Source organism: Gallinula chloropus (genome assembly GCF_964237585.1).
Source record: "Gallinula chloropus genome assembly, chromosome: 3".
NCBI classification, from domain to species: Eukaryota; Metazoa; Chordata; class Aves; order Gruiformes; family Rallidae; genus Gallinula; species Gallinula chloropus.
Genome location: NC_140087.1, coordinates 81,178,506 through 81,201,928, shown reverse-complemented (window position 1 = coordinate 81,201,928; position 23,423 = coordinate 81,178,506). Strand labels below are relative to the sequence as shown.

The 23,423-nt window shown below is 39.3% G+C and overlaps 1 protein-coding gene across 1 annotated transcript; it reads right to left on the bottom strand.

Moving 5' to 3' along the window:
• Positions 1–23,390, bottom strand: TMX4 (thioredoxin related transmembrane protein 4; the record flags this gene model as incomplete). Its single annotated transcript, XM_084261135.1, has 8 exons — positions 1–287; positions 1,561–1,624; positions 3,191–3,292; positions 6,752–6,797; positions 7,682–7,810; positions 8,885–8,930; positions 14,612–14,727; positions 23,203–23,390. 8 exons carry the CDS (start codon positions 23,388–23,390, stop codon positions 1–3), a joined length of 978 nt encoding a protein of 325 aa, XP_084117261.1.
• Between the last annotated feature and the right edge of the window lie 33 nt (positions 23,391–23,423).

The following is a 23,423-nucleotide window of genomic DNA, read 5'->3' as shown; positions in this document are numbered from 1 at the left end:
CTATTGTCCATTACTGGCCACCTGACTTCTACGCTGTCTTACTGAGCTTTCAGTCTCTGAATCAGCTAAAGGTTGTTCACTTAAGTCTTCCATTTCCTCTTCCCCTGATTCTTTTCCAAGTGCTAAATCCTCCTCTGAGTCATCAGCACTTGAATTTGCTGCATCTTCTCCATCTGAGAGATCTTTTACATCTGCAGTCTCTTCCGCATCATCTGCAGAAAGCTCTGCAGCCTCCTCCGGCTCTTCTAATGCTGCATTCTCCACATTATCCTTTGTAATCGCTTCTTCTAAACAAAAAGAGAGTTTCAAACACTGAAGTCAGGCTGAATCTCAGAATTATGTCTTTCACAGTCACATCATCATGTAAGTACTTGGAAATACTAATAAACGTTATTGAAAATTTGTATTAGACTATTTCCCCTTTTTTTTCATTATTTCAATAAATCTTCACTAGTATTTCTCCTCCATTTCCATGTGTTTTTCTTGCATATTGGGAGCAGATCTTTTGTTTTCTGACACAAAGTTACAAACTAGGGACAGATCAATCTTACTTGGCTCCTTGAGGGGGTATCGTTACCAAACAAATCACTGGGAAAGTGAAAAGATACTAGTAAGGTCTGTCAGGGAACAATGGTCAACCAGCCAGCTGGAGAGCATACTGCACGGTACACATAGGTGCATTTCTTTTGAGAGCAATGACCATCTTTGAAGATTGTAATTTTGCACACTTATGAATTCTGGATTTGGCTAAAGTTTTATTGGCAAGTGTCCCAGATGCATCTTCATCTTCAACAGCAAACCAATACACACAAATGTACACAAAAAAATTAAATTTTTAATTAGAGTTAAGTTTTGACTCCACTTAATAGTGCAAATGTATCAAAAGCTGTTCTGGAGCTTAATGCACATCTGGTGCTGACAAGAGACTATTTCATGTGCAAGGTTTTGCCGCCCATGTTTATAGAAAGCAGAATACCATTCAGAAGCCTTCTCACTGAAGATCAGGAAGAGGTACATTTTCTCTTACCTGAAGGACATGCAACACCCTATCTCCACACTTGCAGTCTTTTAGATTAATTAAATAATTAAATTATTTCCCTATCTCATCCTTTCCCCAACCACAAAGCACAAAGAATTTTACAGGTTCAGAATATTGTGTTTACTGATGCAATACACAGTGCATATTAGGATGCAGAATGCCCTGCCAAAGCAAGTTCTTTAAGCAATAGGTTTAGTGAATATGCACCTGCATAAAATACACAACTACCAGTATCTTACTCCAAGACTTCCTCAATTAGAATGCATTTAGCCTCTTCACAGTTGTGGAAACCAGAACAAATGACTTCTAGTTTTGGGTTGTGGTTTCTTTGTCTGCTTTGCTGTCCTCCAGGTGGATCCTTTCACATCAGTATTTTTGAGCCCAACATACCAATCTTTGTAACTGTTCGCATAAAACAGTTGGTTCGCATAAAACTTCTTGACATTGGTTCACATCAAAGTTCTCCCTCCTATAAGTGTACATTTAAACCTACATTATCTCAACCACTTAAGGGTTCTTACCACATGCTTCAGCTCTGTATCTTGACTTGGAAGGGCAAAGGCAGTCTGAAATCAAAACCAGTAGCTGTGTAAAGAAAAAAACATACAAAGGAGGCATTACCAAACCATCCATCCCAGCGCTAATAAGGATTTTTCTGTTCATCCTTTTTAGCTAGACATGCAATAAAATTTAAGAAAATTATATTATCTTGCTCAGAGATAAGAGCTGTCCTAAGGACCTAAATAAAAACACCCAAAAACGTGTGTTCTCAGAGTATACCAATGAACGTTCTCTGCTTTCCACTCCAAGTTTTCTGCCTCCTACTTCCCTAAATTTATTCAGTATTGAAATGGCCTGTATTTGAAGAAGAGACACACAGAACAGAGTTGAGGAATTTTTATTTATCTAAAACTTGGGCAGCCTTCTTGGTCAAGATTTTCTATGTTTTGGGATGTTATTCAATTCAATTTAATTAGCAGTTTCACAACTAATTAAACCAGTTTATCAGGATAGATGTTTTAAACTGGGTTTGCAGTTGGGAACGCACTTACAGGCCGAGCAACTAGTCTGTAAGGACTTCTATTTCCATCTGTATCTCCTTTCCTAGCTCAGTTTCTCATATAATATTGATATTGGAAGCACATCATTCAAATATTCCAAGAGGAAATAATCCCAGCTCCACAGGTAAAGCAGCTTTGAACTGTTTCCATTGATGAAACAACATAGGGCTCAGGATATGGTCCTCAACATTTGCAAATATGGCTAACAAATTAGTTCAAATTACCTTCCTGGTGTTTTGGAGATTGATACATGAATGCACCAGCTCTGGTTAGCAACACACAGGTCAGATTTTTCACTTACTAATGAGAAGTCAAACCAAAAGATCACAGGGGAGAAAGAAGTGAAGTCAGATTTTATTAAAACCAAGATGTAACCATAAAGCTATGCCCTGGAATAGAGTAAATTAATTAAACCCCCAAATCTTCAAAGCCTTTAAAAAAATACTTTCATTCTTTCAAGGAACAGTGCAGCAGCATGCTTACATTGCTAACTCCCACAAACACAATCCCACTCTAGTTCATAAAAAAAAACCCCTCCCCACAAAGCCTGTTTTTTCCAAAGTTGGAGTCTTTACACAGTTCTGACCACACACACATATTCAATCCATCAATACAGAAGTCATGACTATAAAACACCAATACAAAAATCACTTGTTTAGTGGATGGACTAAAACTAAAATTGAAGCATGAATTTCATAAAAAGATTAGAGTGAACCAGTATTAACCTTTACCAGAAGTATGCTGGACACTGCAGAATTTTAACGGAAGAGATTAGAATAGACTATTTCAGTTGGAAGGGACCTACAATGATCACCTAGTCCAATAGTCAACGGCATTGACCACCTCTCTAGGAAGCCTGGTCCTGTGTCTGACCACCCTCTTGGTGAAGAAATGCTTGCCAAAGTTCAGTTTAAACTCCCCTGGCACAGCTCTGAACAATTCCTATGCAGCCCATGACTAGGTAACAGAGAAAAGAGATACATCAATAAAGTACTTCTGAATATCTTATCAGTTAAGTTCATTCAATTTCCACAAATTAAGACATAGAAAAAACTCTAGGTAACTGAGAAAAATTAATATGCTGTCTTACCAAACCCAGGAACAGGCCAATCAACAAAGTAGCCAAGATGAAGACTGCATAAGAAATCCAAACGTGAATTCCAAGAGTGCCAGTGAGGTAGCTATGAATTTGCTGGAAATGAGAAAAAGATATTTTATAACCTCATACCTAGCTCCACTTACAATTTATACTGCTGTCACCACTACATAAATTGATACCTAATTAAGACTTTTCATTTAACAGTATTTATACTCAAGTCTTCACTCTCAAAGCCCTAGTCATTTTTAAATATTGTACTATAATAGCTGTTCACATTAAAGGCTTTTTAAGCAAAGGATGCAAATTGATTCCTTCTTCCTAAAGTGAATTAAGGCATTAGAGATGCCATACACAATGTTACTGCGGATAAACCTATGAGGAAGCCTTCAAGTGTATAGGAAAGTATCACAACATTCTTGATCCCTCTTTTCTGCAGGAAGGTGGAAACTGTTAGAGACAGACTATTGAGCTGCATGAACCCACAGCATGAATCTGTATGCTTGTTCTTACAGCCTCTGTGTAGGAAGGAGATCATACAGTGAGCATCCCTGATAACAGTCACAGCACCAATCGATGTCTATGAAGCTAATTATTTAGAAAAGGTAACTTAGAACTTAAAACATTTCGGAGTCAAAAAAGCATCCCAGACGGGTTAAAAACAAGTATCCTTCTATATTCCCTTCACAAGCACATCATGAAGTGGGAAAACGTCACCTTATGTAGAGTTTTAGCCCTATAATTACATCTGGAAAGCAAGAGTGGTAGGCATTTAAAAGTGGCACAAGATAAAAATATGTACTTAAATTTGGGATTTCATTCATGAACTAAAATAGAGCTATTTAGTTCTTACTCAAGCTCTTTAGTTCTGAAAAGGAGTCACCCATTCTAAGTAGACATTAAGTGATTAAACTTACAAATTTAAAGAGAATAATCCAAGTACAATTTTGAAGATTTCTTGGAAACTTCAGTCTGTTATTCAAACCTACAAAGTCAGTTGAGTGAACCAACCATCACAACCAAGTCAGATAGTCCGGTAGGAAGTAAATAATGTCAATACATCTCATCCAAGAGTGTATCCACTTAGAAAACAAACCACAATCAACATGTACAAAAGTTTAAATATTGAAAATCCAGGGTGCTGTTTGTTTTTTGTAATGCCAGATGCTTCCAACATTTATTAAAGCATATGCAAGGACAACAGAGTAAGAAGAGTGAGGAAATGTACGGCTGAAACATTCAGAGCAGAAAGCACATTACAGAATTCTTCCCAGAGCATTTAATCTTTCATGAAGGAAACTAGACAGAGACAACATCATTATACATCAATCTGGAAGAGTAATGCCAGTGAAAAGACAGTGAAAGAAAGATTCAGAGATGGCTTACACAGGAAATCTAGTAATAGAAAGTTTTGTTTGAGTCTGGATTAGTTAGATGCCTACTAGAAGTGGACAAGCTCTTTTCACACTCTCAACAACATTTAATACTGTAACCTGCTACAAAGGCATCTTGCTACAGTCAAATGCAGTCTCTTAATCTTGGCTACAGTTGAAGAGTTTATGGAAGAGTATGTTTCCCAATGAAAATTGGAAAGGTCTAAAAATTTTCAGCATCTGCATGCCATGGGAAAAAAATTTGATAGCTCACAAATGAAAGCATCTTGAAATATTTTAAGCTCAAAGCATACTTCAGTGAAAACTAAACATTTCTCCTTCTTATAATTACTCTACTGTCAAAATTTGTTGTGTTCCTACATGAATGATGGTGACAGTTTGAAATCCAGATGCAGAAGTCCTTATCGAAGGATAAAACCCTTTCTTCTCCTGTACTGGATGCAAACAAACCACAAAAGAGCATGATTTACAACGCTGAAAAGGAACCTGGATATAATCTTTAAGAATAGTATTAAGTGAGAGAACCTAGTAGATGCTAAATGTACAGGCTGGGGGATGACCTGCTGGAGAAGAGCTCTGTGGAGAAGGACATGGGGGTCCTGGTTGATGACAGGTTGGCCATGAGCCAGCAGTGTGCCCTGGTGGCTAAGACAGCCAGCGGGATCCTGGGGTGCATCAGGAAGAGTGTGGCCAGCAGGTCGAAGGAGGTGATCCTCCCCCTCTACTCTGCCCTGGTCAGGCCTCACATGGAGTATTGTGTCCAGTTCTGGGCTCCCTGGTATAAAAAAGACAGGGATCTCCTGGAGAGAGTCCAGGAGGCTGGGAAGATGATTAAGGGCCTGAAGCATCTCCCCTATGAGGAAAGGCTGAGTGAGCTGGGACTGTTCAGCCTAGAGAAAAGAAGACTAAGGGGGGACCTAACTAATGTTTATAAATATCTGAAGTATGGGATGTAGGGGGAAATGGTCACCCCCCTTTCAATGGTCTGTGGAGACAGGACAAGGAGCAATGGCTGCAATTTGGAGCACAGGAAGTTCCGCACCAACATGCGGAAGAACTTTTTCACAGTGAGGGTGACAGAGCCCTGGGACAGGCTGCCCAGGGAGGTGTGGAGTCTCCATCTCTGGAGATATTCAAGACCCGTCTGGATGCCTGGGTGATATGAGCTAGGGAGCTGCTCTGGCAGGGGGGGTGGACCTGATGATCTCTCGAGGTCCCTTCCAACCCCTATGTTTCTGTGATTCTATGATTCCTGATGTTTGCAACTGTTTTTGCAGCAGCTCTCAAAAAGATAATTTATCATGTTAGCACACTCTGAAATCATATTTTAACTATACAAAGATAGCAAGAACAGCAAGTGTTTTCAGCATTGATGATAATCTTTACAATCAGACTGACATTTTTTGCATAGACTAATATTACTACAAAATTTATAGTGCAAAGGTACTACACATCCAGTGTAATGAAAATTTAAGTCTCAAAAGGAGAATAAAAACATTCAGTTTGGTTTTGAGTTCTGTGCTGGTTTTGGCTGGGATGATTTTCTTCATAGTAGCTTGTATGGGGCTGTATTTTGGGTCTGTGCTGAAAACAGTGTAGAGAATACAGGGGTGTTTTTGTTATTGTTGAGAAGTGCTTACACAGAGCCAAGGCCTTTTCTGCTTCTCACACCATCCCACCAGCAAATAGGCTGTGAGCACATGAGAAGCTAGGAGGGGACACAGCTGTGACTGCTGACCCCAACTGACCAAAAGGATATTCTATAACATATGACATTATGTTCACCATATAATGTTAGGGAGAGGAAAAGGAAAGGGAAGGGACAGATACACACATTTGAAGTAACAGCACTTGTCTTCCCAAGTAGCTGTTACACATGACCAAGTTCTCCTTTCCTGGAGACAGCTGAACAGCTGCCTGCACACAGGAAGTGAATTAACTCCTTGGTTTACTTTGCTCATTAAACTGCCTTTATCTCAACCCATGAGTTTTCTCACTTCTACTATTCTCATTCTCTCCCTGATCCCACTAGGGGGGAAGTGGGCAAGCAGCTGTGTGGTGCTTATATGCTGGCTGGATTTAAACCAGAACAACTTTTAAACAGAATATTATTCCAAGCATAAAGACTCTGTATGAGAAACACTACTGCAGGGTTACTTACCCTGATCCATCCAGAGAGGTGAAATAGCCCTGCCATTCCATGCATCCTAAAAAACAAAGAAAAGGAGCAGTTTCTAAGACAGACAGTCGATATGCAGCAAACTGTCCAGAAACCAGAAAAAGATTCTATCCACACACTTGCAATGCCCTTCAGCCCCTAGTGACTGTCAGAATGAGGCTACTGCAAATAAATGCAGTGTTCTCTGTATCATGTGGACTTAAGCCAGTTTGGTGCAAAGCATCGCAACAGCGACTTGAAAGATGACATTTGAGCATGATTAAGAAATGCCAATTTTCAGACCCACAACTCCTCTCCCCACTACTAAATACCATAGACCTCTTCCTCATTCTCAGATATAAAACAAGGACACCTGCTGAATCTGACACGAACTTACACGTAAAAGCTTTAGCCAGAATGAAAAGCAGGCCATTCACATCTTCAATTCATCCTTTACGTCATGCAAGCATTCTGGGCTACTTCAAAGCAAATGCAATGCTCTGAAAGCAAATGCTGATACACTGCATAAAGCACTACCCTGCTTCTTGTTCCAAAGGAGAGCATGTGTCTTCCTTTTAAACAAATAAACAATAAACATAGCTATAAGTCATGAAGTAATAATATGCATAAACATGCATTTGGTCTCTGAACTCAGCAGATATTGCAACTGACAAATAATGCTCAATGAGTGTACTTTTTTCTTTATGTATTTTCAAAGAAGATACAAAAGGGCCTCAGTAGACAAACAAAAGCAAGTGCAGAAAATAAACTGCTGTTAAAGGTGAGAAACTGGAAAGTAGGCTGTCAATACAAATGGCTTCTGCAAAACCTACTTGTCTAAGGAATAAAGGCCTTATGTCTAAGCTGTCAACACAGCACCCTTAATGAATGAGCTATAAAACACAGTTCTTGTTAGTAAAAACAAAGCGTTACATTATAGAAGATGGAGACTTCCATCCTGCTACAGGCTCCACAGCTTCCCATTTTCTCTCCAAAACATAGCCTTGAAGATCTTCCAATGTCCGTGAGCCTCGGTATCTGCGAAACACTCCGTCATTTGCACTAAAAACCAAAAATATACATTAACATTAAATATCCATCATTAACTTTAATATCCATTAAAGTGTAAAAAAAAACCCCAAAACCCAAAAGAGCCATGTACATTTATAGATTTTATTTGCTCAGAAAGTTAAACACCTAAGCATTTTCATTGTTTAAAAACCGTAATCCACGATAAGTTTCAGTTTTTAAACAACATAAGCTATTACCATTTACTAACCTACTACTCTTCAATTAATATTGATGCACACAACAGCAAATACAAAAATAGTTTTTAAATACAGCAAAACTAAGAGTGTGGATATATATGTGTGTACACATACATGCTCAGCTCAGTTCACAGGGTTCAGTTTTTAAAGGATGACATCTTTTTTAATCAGAGAAGAGATACGGTAAACATCTTTTCTAACCTGTTTTTAACAGTATTAACAGAACTTCGTAAAGCCACTTAAACTCAAGAAAAGCCTCAGGTGAGGGCTTTATCAATACAGTGAAAGCTCAAAACAACCTGAACTAAAAAAAGAAGTTTGCATTCCATCATTTTTAGCTCTGTTGCAGAGTTACAGTTTAAAACAAGTGACAAGTAGGAGTCAACAGCCACATACTGGCACTGAGACCACAGATACAGAATTCTAGCAGTAAGAGAAGCAGCACAACAAGCTGTGGGAAATTTCTGTACTGTTTTACATGTGACCTATGCAGTCAATTATTCAAATGAAACATTTTAGTGGCAATTCTATAAGGGCAAGCGTGTCTGCTCATGTATAGTCAGGTTTTTAGAAGCCAATAGTGCAAGCTTGCACTAATTTTCACAAATGCTATTAAATGTTTCCAGACTGAAAAAGCATCACTTTCATCTAGGTACAAAACTGTCTATAGGAGAGCCTTCCATGGTAAGTTAAAAATACATACTTCATGTTCATTAACTGCACTGAGCTCCTGAGAAATGTTTTAGAACTTAACAAAAGTGAAATAAGCCTGTTGCTCGTTACATCTTTCATTTCACTGTTCAAACAGGACAGGAAAAAAAGAACCATGTACTGAAACAGGCAACTCTTTCTACTATGACCCACTTACTGGTAAATTGTAGGAAGTGTTGTGACAAAGAACCGACCACTCAAGCCTAGAAAGGGAAGACAAAACCACATCAAACAGTTAAATCAGAATGCTGAGAAATTTCAGTTTTGCTTATTTATAAATACCTACAGATCTGTATTCGTAGACTAGAAAGCAGCAGACTGCACAGCTTTTACCACTGGTTTGTAAATACAGGTTGACAGTTTGTCTTTGGAAATGCTACAAACAGTAACAAATACTAAATACTGTTGACAAGAGAAAAATGCTTACCTTGAAGAATGTTTATTACACGGTAATTTTTCTACATAGATTTAACTAATCAATATTTGCACAGCGCTGAAGTTTTTTCAGCCAGACTGGCAGTGTGCCCCTCCAACCAAGAGAAAGAAGAGCCACATATATTCAATATTCCAGTATGCTGTGTGCTTATGTCTGTGCAGTCTCATCCATTTGTTTCATCTAGAATGTTGGGCCATTAACAGTGACAGCTATGACAGTAGCTTACACACACTGGCCCCTGATTTTAATTCATCCTCTAGCTGATTTTACATGATTTTGAGTGACACATTTCAGATCTCAGTTACTTCAACTCATTAAAAGAAAAATAATCTTCATATTTGTTTGCTTCTTCCAAGCAATCCACATAACTGCACCACCAGATTGCTCTTATATCCTACAGAAAGGCTCAATCTCCCTCAAACACAACTGTAGCATGACTGGCTTGGAAGCTTCTAGGTTCTTATCCTAGATCATTCCTCTCCAGGTAAACACAGATGGTATGCTAACAAATTGATAATAAAGTTTGGAATGTCTCAGCGTTCACTTTTGTAAAATATTACAAGTTTAAGCCATGAGAATAATTTTCTCACTATCCAGACAGGTGAGTCACATCAACTTCTTGAGTATTGACATAGGGCAGCAGAAAGGACAAACAAAGGCTGAAGTAGGGCTTAAAGAGGCTGACTGTAATTGATCCCCACACTCAAAGTGCATACTTCACTGACTGGCAAATACATAATAATCTTTTCCAAGTACAGCCCTAGACAGTGAAGCAGGAACATGATAAATATTAGTCAGTCAGGTAGGAACTAAGTAAAGGATGTGCAAAGTTCCACCTAAAGGACCGCAATGTTCGCGCTGTGTGCACTGTGAAAGCTCAAGAGAAACAACTTATCTCTGAGAAGAGAGTGATAAAGAGGAAGAGAGAGAAACAACAGGAGGGTGCCTCAAGTCTGCAGAACCAGCTCCATGACTTTGTTAGCAAGGCAAAAGCCTAAAACTCACCAAAAGGACATGTAAGGAAGAGAGGTAAATGAAGTAAATGGCCACCAAAAGTCTCTGAAGCTCACCAAACCCACCATAATGTGCATGAGGGGTCAATGATAATGAGTTCTCATAATGGAAAAATTAACCATTCCTTGGAAACCCTATGAATATTTTATAAATACTCATATATGCTTTGTATAAAAGCTCTGCAACTGACCCTTTACGTTGTGCAGTCAGAGGAGCAATCCCCTGTGCTGCCCAGCACTGCAATAAAGGATACCTGCTTAATAGTCACCAAAGCTACTGAGTTTTGATTTTCGCTTTTCATAGCATCAACCGTGTCAACATAATGCAACTCACAGGACAGAGAAATTATCTAAACCATCAAAAAGCAGCTTGTGGGGCAGGAAGTGTGTGGAGTTCTTCAGCCTTGCACTCAGTAGTGCTACAGAGTAAAACGTACAGGTGCTTCCAGCTTCACTGCTGTGTTAGGTACACCAATGAAGATCTCCCAGTGTACAGCTTCATTGCAAAAGAGTCAGCTGTGAAGCAAAAAGCTCCCCAACATCTCGTAAGACCAAGCTAGCTAAGTTGTCAGGTGTAAGTATCACACTCTCCCTGCTCCCAACTTTGTGGAAAGTCTGGTCTAGTTAACACTACCACCTCCTGACAATTGGAAAACCTGTATTACTAAGCACTCTGGTGAGTGCTTGCTACTTACTGTTCAACACATCCAACTTAAAGACTGCAGAAACTAAAAACATGCTATCAATGCAGTCTGTCTTGGAAAAAATACAGAGCAGACTTTAGAGGTTATCAACCCCTAGATATGCAGGCTAGCTCCATGAGCAAGGGCTACATTTCTGTAGCTAGTGATGGCCATTAACATAAAGTACCAATGTAAAGCTATTTAACTTTTCCTCTTATAAAGTTCTGCAAAAATCTTCTGTGAAACTAAGTCCTTATTCAGCTTTCAATAAAACAAACAGCCATGGAAAAATATGGAGAGTTTGGGCCATACTGAACTAACCCAGGTGTTTAAAAAAGTTTCAGTAATAATGCTTTTCTTAGTGTGAATTCCCCTATGAAATAGGCAAAAAGGGGTTGTGAGTTGTTTTTTTTCCCTGTTCTCTGGCAGGTTTTTTGAAGATGTTTAAATCAAATCAAAGGCAAGCATCTTCAAAGTTCCAAAAAGGAAGTCTTCTTCACACCAACTTTTTGGTTATCTTTACTGCCAATGAGAAGCAGGGTGGTTGAAAGCGAAACACACAGATAAAAGTTGTGTCAACACGGGGAGATATAAAGTAAACAAAACAAGTGTAACAGTAGAATTAATCAAGCATAAAGTACAGCTACACATGAAAACACAAGTAGAGAGCCATAAAGAACATCCCAGGTCTAAAAGCAGAGAAAGTCATGTGAACACTGAAAGACCCTCTGAAGTTCTTACAAAAACTAGTCAAAAAGAAAACAAAATAGCTTAAATCTCTTAACAGTAACCTATCTTAAAACAATCACCAACCATCTCAGAATGAATACTGACATATAATATTATTTATTATCATAAAATATTACATCTGTTGCCAAAAAGCACCTAAGCATCCCCAAAACTGCAGTTGGAGGTTTGCTTTTCATCTAAGGCACAGCCTTAAATTAGTAAAGTCAAATGTGAGCCAGCTACAAAAAGCTAGGAACAGACAATTAATTGTTTTGGTGCATGTTGCATACAAACTTGAACCAGACTGTAGTTTTAACTTGAAATACAGTTAAGCACCTGTTTTTCTAAATCAAAAACCAACTTATGGCCATTATAAAGTCAATAGATAATCAAGAATATGAATAAATCTTCAGTATTTGCACACAGACACAATACAGATTCCATCTAAAAATAAAGCTGCTTTCATCAAACAAGTACTCAAAGATTACAGAAGACCAAAGAAGTCTTGTTGTAAATCACAAGTAAACATTGTGATTGGGAGCTTAAGAAAGGCACCACAGAACTTGGAGACCAAGAGTGTCTCCATTACTTGCTCTTGAAACACTGAATCTTTCAATAGACAAGGAAAGAACAAGCACTTTAAACCAGTACATCAAGTGATTGACATATGCTGTAAATCCATTAAGGACCTGGTGGTTTTATTCTTTGGGTATCTGCTGTAATTAAGCCCCATGAATGGCTACTTTCTCTTGCAGGTTTTGGAAGTGCAATTTTACACAACTCAGCACTCATCTAGTTTTCCCCTAATCTAATGCATTTTGACCACTTACAATTTGATGAAGGGTTACATAACCAAAGCTAATTAAGATACCATTGTGCAAGCAAGGACAGGAGACAAGAGCATTTAAACACAGCAAGCAAAAAGCTGAAACATAAGCCTAAAGTAAAAATCTCAGAAACCTTGGAAAGCTTCCAGAGGAGCTCGTATACCTTCAAAATTATATCAGCACTGAAGGTCAAATCTGCACTAAATCTTTGTTTTCCAGTCTGAGTATCCATTAGTTTTAGAATCATAGAATGGTGAGGGCTGGAAGGGACATTAAAAATCATCAGGTTCCAACCCCCTTGCCACAGGCAGGGACACCTCACACTAGACCAGCCTGCTCAAGGCCCCATCCAACCTGACCTTGAACACTTCTAGGGAAGGGGCAGATATCACCTCCCTTGACAGCCTGTTCCAGTGTTCACCACCCTCAGAGCAAAGAATTTCTTTCTAGTATCCAATCTAAATCTATCCCCTTCCAATTTAAAACCATTCCTCCTCATCCTATCACTACATGCTCTTCTACAAAGTCCCTTTCTAGCTTCCTTGTAGGCCCCTTCAGGTACTGGAAGGCTGCAATAAGGTGTCCCCTGAGCCTTTTCTTCTCCAGGCTGAAGTGGCTGCAGTTTTCATGCTTTGTGCTAAACTGGATATTGCAGGTACATTATGCATGATTTGGTGCAAATTCATCAAGACTTGCAGAAGTCAAAACACCTCCAGAGGTCAATACTCTCAGGAACATCAGAAACTCAATTATTTAATGAACTTCTGATTAAAAGTCATATACACCGTCTAACAAATCAGCAGTCAGAAATTTAGATCTAAAGAAAAAGTATCAAGTACCTGACCTCTTTAGGTCCCAATACTTCCAGACAGGTTCTTTACCAGGAAGAGTAATTTAAGAGTTCAAGTATTTTACTTTTACAGCCTCATCGTGAAAGTGCATTCTTAAGTTACAGCCATATCCAAATGCCACAATGAAGACAGAAATCCTTTTATTTGAATACTGCATAAACAAAAGAATCCCTGACTAATTGGGAGAAAATAACAAGATAGGATTATAATGGATCCCCATTTGCAGCCTTAAGTCCAGAGTAACCACTACTTTGTTCATGTGTAGAAGCTGACTATGAAAAAAAATTAACATTCCAACTCATCTGTTTAATAAACTGTTAGTGATTAGTACATGCACCAAAGGAGAGTCCTTGGCATCAGAGATTTTGTATACTTCTAAACTTTTAACAAAACATTGACTTACACAAAGTCTAGAACAGCTAACTTTTTCTTGTGAACTTAGATTGCTCTGAGACCAGAGTTTAAGTAATTTCCCTCCTCTTATAAACTTGATAAGGCTTACTTGTTCAAGTACGCTTTCAAATAATAAAATGGACATATTCTCCACATGCTTTATAAAGGAAAAAAATAAACCAGTAAATCTTAGCCTTTTTATCCTAGCAACGTCTCTTCCTAACTCCGTCAATGTTTTGATACTGGTGATAAAATCTTGTATCCCCTCAAAGCCAAAGCAAGCACGAAGCATTCCCATGAGATACAGAGGTTTAAAAAATATTGGTACTGCTTACAGAGACACACATTTAAAACCTTAAAGGGAGTCACTACAGGAATAAGTAAGATTGTATTTGTTCTTCTGTGGATATTTAGGAAACCCTTCTTGTGAGCACATTTGAATACATGCATCACCAGCAGAAACCAGTAACTTCTGTTCTTTAAAGCACTGCTGCAAGCACACAAAACAATAAACCAGCACCATCATGGAAATAGTTAGGAATTTATTAAAGCAGACTCACACTGTGGTAATGCTACCACACCCTGAAACTCTTGGTAACTGGAGGCTACAGCACAGGATTCCTCTGGAGACAGTTTGCAGGAGAGGAATGAGACAGGCAACAGCTTTCAGTGAGGTAGATTAAAATAGAGAATAAGCCCCTTCTAATACAGCATTAAACCAGATCACTCCCCCAATTCTTTAATCCTTCAAATTGAGTTTACAAACTTCAGCTCACAGGTATGAACTAGACAGAGAAATAGAAAGTGGATAAGGTTATTTTGAAATAGAAACGTCTCTTCTGATTTGACCAGTATCCCACGTACGCCAGTAAAATAAAGCACACTCCCAGATACTAAGTTGTATTTATACCAAATAATTCCTGTTATTAGAACAGTCTATTTCATACTGTACCTGGTTCTTGAGTGACATCCACCTTTCCCACAGTGATATCAAGACGTTCGCTTTCCTTTGCGAAACTCTCCCACGTCAATTCAATCTGCTGACAAGCTGGACACCAAGGAGCATAACTAAAGGAGGAAGACAGGTTAAATACTTTAATAGTCTTACATTTATAGACATTCAAATTGATTTGCTGTAGACAATATAAACACATCAATCACACAGGAGAATAACCTACATTTTGCTTAATCAAGTCCACAGAATAAGATAATCAAGTAGTTGTGTATCAATTCCTATGTTGCTCCTCATGTTATTCAAACAAATAATCAGTCTCCACAAATTTGAGAACTTCATATCCAAACCCCTCACCACTCGTGATCTGTTCTATTTACATATGAAATAAATCCATTTCCATGGCAGCTATTTGAATTATTGAAGCCAGGCTGCCCTCTGAAGCAATATGTCTCAACATAGCATTATGTCTCAACGTAACATTTTGCATTGACTTCTGATACCTCCAAACTTATAGAAGTTACATTTGCCTTAGCCCACTACTCAATACACCCAAGATTGCTCTTTTTGATAGAACTCTTCAGAGATTTAGGAGTGCAGATCAAATTCCTATTACTCAAACTCCCTTGCTCAAGTCTTGTTTTTTTTCCTCAGAATTAATTTCAGCAAAATAGAAAGCATGTTTCAAGAGCTGAATTTTCTATACTACCAACTGGAATAATCAAACCAAGTCTGCAGCTGTTATTGATAACATCAACATGGAGACAGAACAGCTAATTAATATGAAAGGACATAATAATTAACAATAATACTTAAATGCTGACAAAATCCCATTAGGTGTTTTTATGTATTTTGCCTTAACTTGGTTCACAAAGCCTGCATCGAACTTGTGCTGTGGTCTGTCATATACACAACTAAGGCGACACAGGACAGCTAAGTATAGCGTGTAACTGAGTCATAGCTATTCCCCATACAGAGACATAACCTTTAACAACTGAGAAGAGACCTTGGCAGGGTTTAACCCAGTTTACTAGGGGCAGAGGCAGAAACATATATGCAGGTTTCTGCTAGTTTAAAATCAAAGAGAGCAAAAGTAGAGGGTGTAGAGGCACCCTACTTCCCATAGTACTCCACATACACTACAATGCTCCTTGGCCACCGTTAACACCAGAAACAAATTTCTTTATGAGCAAAGGCCAATATCCTTAACAGCCCACACAACCACTACGCTAACTGGGAACCACTACAGGGAACTCCCTTACTCCTTCAGGTTGCTTGCCAGCACTAGTATCTGCTCAGAGAGGGGCACTTCTTACTGTCTGGCCGTGTTCTCATCCAGATTGCTTGCTTTCTTAGTGGCTGCAGGCAGAGATCTCCTCAGTCACCCACAGATGTTTCATGTAAATAAGGCTGAACATAAATTAAGTAATTTTTCATGAAAAAGTAGAATCAAACTTACTCAGAGTGCCTACAGTAATTTTGAAACCTCAGTATTTATAAAGGAAATATTCTAATTTGAAAGTTAAAAGGATATAATTTAAAAGTAGATGTTGTATTTTACTATACTAGAAATTTTGGAATTTAAGTATGACAACTAACACTTGTTTTTTTTTAATTATCAGCATTTTAATTGAAAGTATCTGAAAACAGTACATAAAACTTATCCTGCTAAGAAACAGTCCCTTAGTATCTTTTAAAAAGATGCTGAAAAGTCTCACGAGCAGAGCTGTTTCCCATTGTACTGCTGGCCTATCAAAGGCTTTTAATAATACTTTGACAGATAATGTACTTAAAAACAAATATTATTTTATTACAGTGGTTTGACTGATAGGTAAGAAACTGCACACATCCATCAGATAATGCTGCTGACGTTGCTCTACAAGGCAAAAGTCCGACCATTTTCTAAACCTCACTTCTCTAGACGTGTGAAACACACGCCAAGAGGTTTTCAAGTCTAATGGAACCTTTAGCCTGGTTAAGGTACTATCTGATCTTGAAATAGAAATGAGGTCCATATAAACATTTATGTTTACGTTTCACATTCATTAGCCTCTCTTGTAAATGAAATTCAATGAAATATTCACTACACATGGCTAATATTCATATGATTATAAGCATTTTGTCTAGCTTAAAGAAGCATTAAAGTCCACCTATATCACAGCATGGCAGCGAAAGACCATAACAATGAACTTGACACAAAAACTTTGGATTTGGCTTCCTGGGTTTTATTACAACATTGGATGCAAGATGGCAACAGTCACATCTGATACTACAACACCCAGCCACTCAGGCTGAACACTGGCACAGACCATAAGGCTGAAAATATTTGCTTCACATTCCTGAAATTACATTCACTTTTTGCCAGGTAGGAAACACCCTGTCCCCACATAGACAAGAAAGAACTTGCAATAGACACTGGATTTTTGCAAGAGCTATCGCTGCTTTTCACTTCAACATCCTCACTTTTCTGAAGCTTTAACGTCTGTATTTGTGAAGCAGTATCGGGTGTACGAAGGAATTCAGGAGTGCCTCCTGCTAATAACAAAGACACTCTATTGTCAAAGCTTTATTGTGCATATCTCAGTCTTAAAATACCTCCCCTTACTCTTTCAGTAATATACAGAAGAGTAAAACACTTCACACTTGGGTCACCCTTATCAGAAGTTTCAAAAAACTTTGTGCATCCTGAAGAACTGAAGCTTAAGGATGTATTTTATTTCCAGGGGGGCTTCTAATGAAACCTTTAGAACAAAAGCTGATACACAGTACAACTACCATCCTTATATTCCCCGGAAATTAAATAAAATGAAGTCTAATGGAGCAGGAAAGCAGAACCTTGTGTGTGCAGTGAAACCAGCCTCTATTACTTTTCCTCAAGTCACAAGATCCAAGACCAGGTCACTTAAAAGCAGATGTAGCCAAACCTTTTCTGCCATACTCCACAGGCAGACCAGGAAATAATTAGCAACTCATCAACACCACCAAATAAGGGCTATTATTCCTCTAGCTTCTCCCTTTGCACAAGGGGGTACATTTAGGTGATAACTTTTTTACCCTGTGCCCTATGCCCCTCGAGTGTGTCAAGGAAACAGCACTTGTCTTCTCAACTTAAAATAAAAGTTCATGGGAATTTAAATCAAGACCTGGGCACTTAGTTAAGGAAAGAAATTTTTCAGTAGCCTGTTACACATTAAAAAGCAATTTACTGATCTCCAACATTTAAACACCTTATTGCCAACACCACATTCTTATAAATTACACATTTTGAAGTTATTCACTGCAAGCAGGTATGGCACATTTCTCAATGTAGATCTCACCCGTGGCATTATCAGACCTCTTGCATATCACGAAGTCTTACAATTGAAATAGCCCCACAGACTGTCTACCCTCTATAAATAAGGCAACTAACATCACTATTTCAAAGTAGCCAAGTGTTTTCCAGTTCCTACTCCAACCCGTTGTAACCACCTTCAGCAGGCACAAAGCAAGTAATCCAAAGAGAAAATTTTCAAGTTCTTTAAAAGTGTATCTACCTCTGATATAAAGCACAAAAGCCCAAACTTTGCTTTCAAATACCAACAATTAAAAAAAACCCCAGCAAACAAACAAACAAACCCGCCAAAAAAATCCACAACAAAAAAAAAAACACCAAAGAAAATCCCACAACAAGAAGTTGTTAAAACCATTTTGAGCAAACTTGGCATTCAGGTGTATCATTAGAGTTGATCGGTAAACTTAGAATGACTTTCCTAGATTTACTGATACATTTTTCAACTCCAAGCCACCAATCCCTCCTGTAACTGCTTGGCAAGGGAATTCACTGAATCACTCATTTTTAACTTATTGTAACTGATTCCTTTTATCTGCTTTTTTCACTACTCATCAATAACTCTGAGTGTTCAACAGATGTAACCCAAATGCCATTCTGAACTCATTCTGATGGCAGCTTCAGGAAGTTGCAAGTATAGGAACAAAGGAGAAGCAGCTTAGGGTACAGGTGCTGAAGAGGAAACAGCAAAATAGGAGAGATTCCCTATTTAGTCTAATTCTTCTCTACCCAAGACATACAGTATTTATAAAATGTGTTGCTTACAGCAAGCCAAGCTATTTGCTTGATTTCAGACTGGGAGTACTGCACTCTACCAAGACCTATAACACAATAGTGCATACGGATGCTGACATCAGGTTTCATCCAGCATGCCAAAGCACCTCCAAAAAAGACAAGACTTCCCAGCTCAAAGCCTGTTTCTCCACAACAGTTAAACAAGTTCTTTTACAAGCTGCAGAAGCCCTGGCTATCTCCAAGAGCAAACAAAAGAGCTTTCTTCCCTGCATTCTCCTGCCAAGCTTCACTCAAATGCCTTAAATCACAGACAGCCTGCTGAAACGACAATACACCCAGGCACGGTTCTGGGGAATTTGTTTCCGGGTGCAAGATCAACCTTATGAATGCCTGTTCTGCTGTATTTACTTCAGTAACCCGACATGCATATCTTTTCCAACAATACCTGAATAAATAGGAAAAGCAACCACATACCACTGTGGTTTGATCCACTACAAGCCAAACAAACGGTATGATTTCCTAGGTTAACAGTTCAAGTGCTAACAGGTCTCTTGTTCTACAGATCAACAAGAAAATGCATTTTAAACATCCAAGAACATTTAAAAACAAGAGCAGGATAGGAGTACCATCTGCAATTAAAAAAAGAGAACCCAACAACTTTCCATTAACAAGCTTTTTTTTTTCAAGTTGCAGAAATTCTAAAACAGAAAGCCTATCAATCACTGAAAAATTATTTGAAATCTTCTAGAACTTCAGCTTATTAAGTCCCATTATTGCACGTGGTTTTGTCCCATTCTATAATAGCAAAGCATCTGCTGCCAAGGATATTTTGCTTTCAGAGTTATCAGTCTCTGTTCAGCCACTGCATGGCACAGCAGTCAGCTACATGTTTGGTTATTTAATAGGAGTCCATAGATAAGTCAGCATTTCCTCTGTAGTCAGAAGGGCTGCAGAAGCTTCAGAAGAAAACCAGAATTTTGATAACTTGATTTTCATACCACACACATTTTTGGGATGGGTTGTGGGATTTTGGTTTTTGTTGTTTTGTTTTTTTTTTTTTAACGAATAAGACAAAGAAAAGCCTGGATACCAGAAAATGATGAGTAATTAAGAGACAACACTCTCTCTAGTGACAGAAAATTTCCAAGCTTACTTAGTTGCAGTTATTGTTAAATAATTTATTAAATTTTTCAGGAGTTTTACATGATGTTTCAGGCCAACTGTTTAAAAGCAGTACACTATGTAAATACCAGAACTTTCAGCTAGCTTTTTAACATATTTCCTTGAAACTACAGACAGAAGTGCTGGTGGAAGGGCTGAACCCTTGTGATAATCTAGCCTACTAGATAGCAGAACAGTGTTTAACGATAAATGATAATGAGATAATGTCTACGCTTATGTTATTAGTATGATAAGCTAACTGTGAAAAAAACCACATGACTCCTCTTACATTTTTCTCCCAAATTTTGCCTGGCTAGAAATAAAATAGAAAATGACGACATTCTTTTTCAGGTGTACACAGCACCAAGTCTGCGCTGAAACAAATGGGAACCGAAGCATTTAACATCCTGTGTGGGAACTAAAACAGAGGTTTTTCTGATGGGCATGTTCCTAAAGTACTGCAGGTGCAACAGGAGCACATTACATAATTTAATTTGTAACCAGAGGCATAAAGACAAGTTTATTGGGTTTTTTGTTTGTTTGTTGGAATCTACTTCAAAAAGAAGAGGATGTTAAATTAAGATCAGTCAAGCTTATAACAAGCTATGTTTACAAATGCAAATTGCACTTTTAAATAAACAGACCAGAAATTAGTTTTCGATCTCCCTAACAGACAATAAAGAAATAAAGATAAAAAGAAAGCTCCTTATATTAACAAATCATTATCTTGCAGCTACAGACTAGAAATAAGTCAAAAGGTTTCCTTATTATAACAATTCACTCCAGCATCACCCTCGCAGCACTTCAGAGAGGATCTGTGCTCTGAGATAGTAACAGCAAGCAAAAAGTGTTGCAAACATCTTGTAGAGACACAAGTTATCCAAAACACTTTTATCAATGAAATTCAGCAGTGCTTCCAGTGCCTGCAGTTTTGCCAGCTATGAATAACTGAATATTTACCAAGAGTCAGCTAAGTACACACACTTCAGCTAGGAGAGATGAAGGAATAAAAATCTTATTTCCACCACAAATCCTGTAAACAAGTGATTTCTGACTTAAATGTCACTATTTGAGCACCTGAGAACAACAAAAACAGTAACACACAATAATTTGCCTACACCACTTCAAAGAGGAAAACTGAGATTAAATCTAAGTAGTAGTACCCATTCCCACCAGGCAGAAGGCTTCAAACCAGTAATCTAAAGCAGGTTACCAAAATATTTTGGTCATAGAGATCCTATAACAATATTTGCTGTTAAAAAAACCAAAACAAATAAGTATTGCTTCAAAACCAGAAGGTCATTTAAACAAACATGTGGTTCTTCAAGCAACTGAGTTTTGATGAATGACACTGCAGTCTTGCCAACAGATCAGCCATGCAGTATTGAAGGAATCAATAAACAGGCATGCAGGACTCCAGATCACCAGATAAAAATCAGTGGAAGCCAAAACCCATCATAAGAAATCAATATTAGAACTCCAACTCCTATTTAGACATGATGGGGAATCTCAAACTCTCACTAATTCAAGACTTTGAGTTAGCATCTTCAAGACAACTGTTCTTTCTCACTTCAAAGCAGAAAGCACTAGAAATGTAGCACAGAAAGTAGCATGGAGAACTAAGTTTCTTTCACACAAACACTGTATACAAAATAAAAATGAATAATTTAACAATGTAGCCACATATACTCTAGCTACTACTAAATGTAACCACCATCATTGGTACTGTCAGCTACTTGTCGCTCCAAACCAGAGCCCAATCTTCCAAGTCAAGTAAATTCTCACAAAGCATTTCAACTGTTCGCTATCCCAACCCACTTGTGTTTTCGGCCAGTTCCTCTATTCTTTCTTTATTGGGGGCATGCACCACTAGTTATTGAAATATTATCTCTTGGAAATAAAATCTTTGAGTCATCATAACCAATCTTTTTGCTCCATAAGATTGACCAACTGGTGCATGAATAGGTAACTTTCATACCATAGCTTCTGTACAGGACTAAGATGACATAAGTGGCAAATCTGAAATTAAAAAGTGCCCAACATTTTCTCCCATTACAAGATCATCTCTTTTTCCACTGTTTAGAACATAGAAAGGGGGAAGGGAGGGGGAAGAGAACGAAAATGCCTGGGAAACAAGCCCTTAGCTAAATTATCCGCATCCTTGGGTCTCTCAGTTATCCAGGATAGCTCCCATCTATTCAGGGATTAACACCAGGCATCCCGCAGGAACCTGAGCAGTAAAGCCCCAAGGGAAGGGACAGTCCCTCCCCATAGTAGAGAAGCTGGAGTTAACTCAAATTCAATACTAAACCAGAACTTAAAGCAGCTAGGTAAGCATTTACGAGACAGCAAAGTTCCCATGTTAACTGGCAAACTAGTCTGTCTAACAGACTACCCAAAATTTCACTCTGTTGAAACCCAAGGACCTCCACAGAGGAGCAGCACATGTACCACAATAAAATCCTATTTCATAGCTGTACAGCAACACAGAACACAGGTGGTATGGGAGCAGACTCCCTAGTTAAGCTAATTTGAACTGTTCTCTTAAAAAACTTTCAAGTCTCTTTTCTTCTAAACACAAGCAGGTGAGCTTATGAAATACAGCATGTGTGTTTCAAGAATGGTATCCTGTCGCAAGTGAAGCCGTGGCACCACTACAGTTAGTAAAAAGCACTTGAAACCCTAGCCCACAACAGGCAAACCTCTCTAACTGTCACCAGGATAAAGCAACAGCAGTGCTGAAAAGTTAATGAAAGCCGATGCGTCTGCATCAAACAACAAGAACCGTGAAGCAGCCAGACTGGAAGTGAGGGTGTATCAGGACATTATGCAACACTTACCACTTTGGAAACCTACTCCCACTAAGTATTACCTACCAAATTCAGCTTTCCTAGCTTGCACAGAACGCAGTGCAAGTCCCAAGCGGGTAAGCAATGCCAGGCAGGTCAGTGACACCATTCCCCAGCCGTCTGGGCTAACACCGCTCAAGTGTAACCAGTGAAGGTCCCAGTTTAACCCTGGGGTGCTCGGCACCATCTCAAGTTAAGGGGAGCCTGTGCCCGCAGGCCAAGGACCGACAACGCTCGGTGGAAGCAGGGACAGTGGGCATTAAGTCTTCCTGCCTGGCCCCCCCTCCCCAGCCAGCCATTGCTGGGGCGGGGAAGGTGAGCGGCCGCTTCCCTTCGCAGGGAGGGAAGGCCGGTACAGCCCGGCCCTTCGCGCTCCCCCGCATCGGGACAGGCGCTACCGGCCGTGCCCGCTCCCCGGGGCTGGCGCCGAGCTGAATCCGGCCTCCCCGCAGAGAGAAGCTCCCCTCCCTCCCCAGCTTGGTGCCTCTGAGTCGGGCGGGAAAGCGGCCGCTACTCACAACTCCAACATCCACTGGCCCTGCAACACCAGGCTCCAGTTGGAGCCGCACAGCACTTGCACACGGCTCCGCGGCTCGCCGGGGCTGCCGGCCCGGGATGAAGAGGCGGCGGGACCCAGCACCGCCGCGAAGAGCAGAGCGGCCCCAGCGCGGAGAAGCCGCCGCCCGCCCCAGCAGCCCGACGCCATGTTCAACCCGCCCGCCCCAGGAAGTGAGGGCGT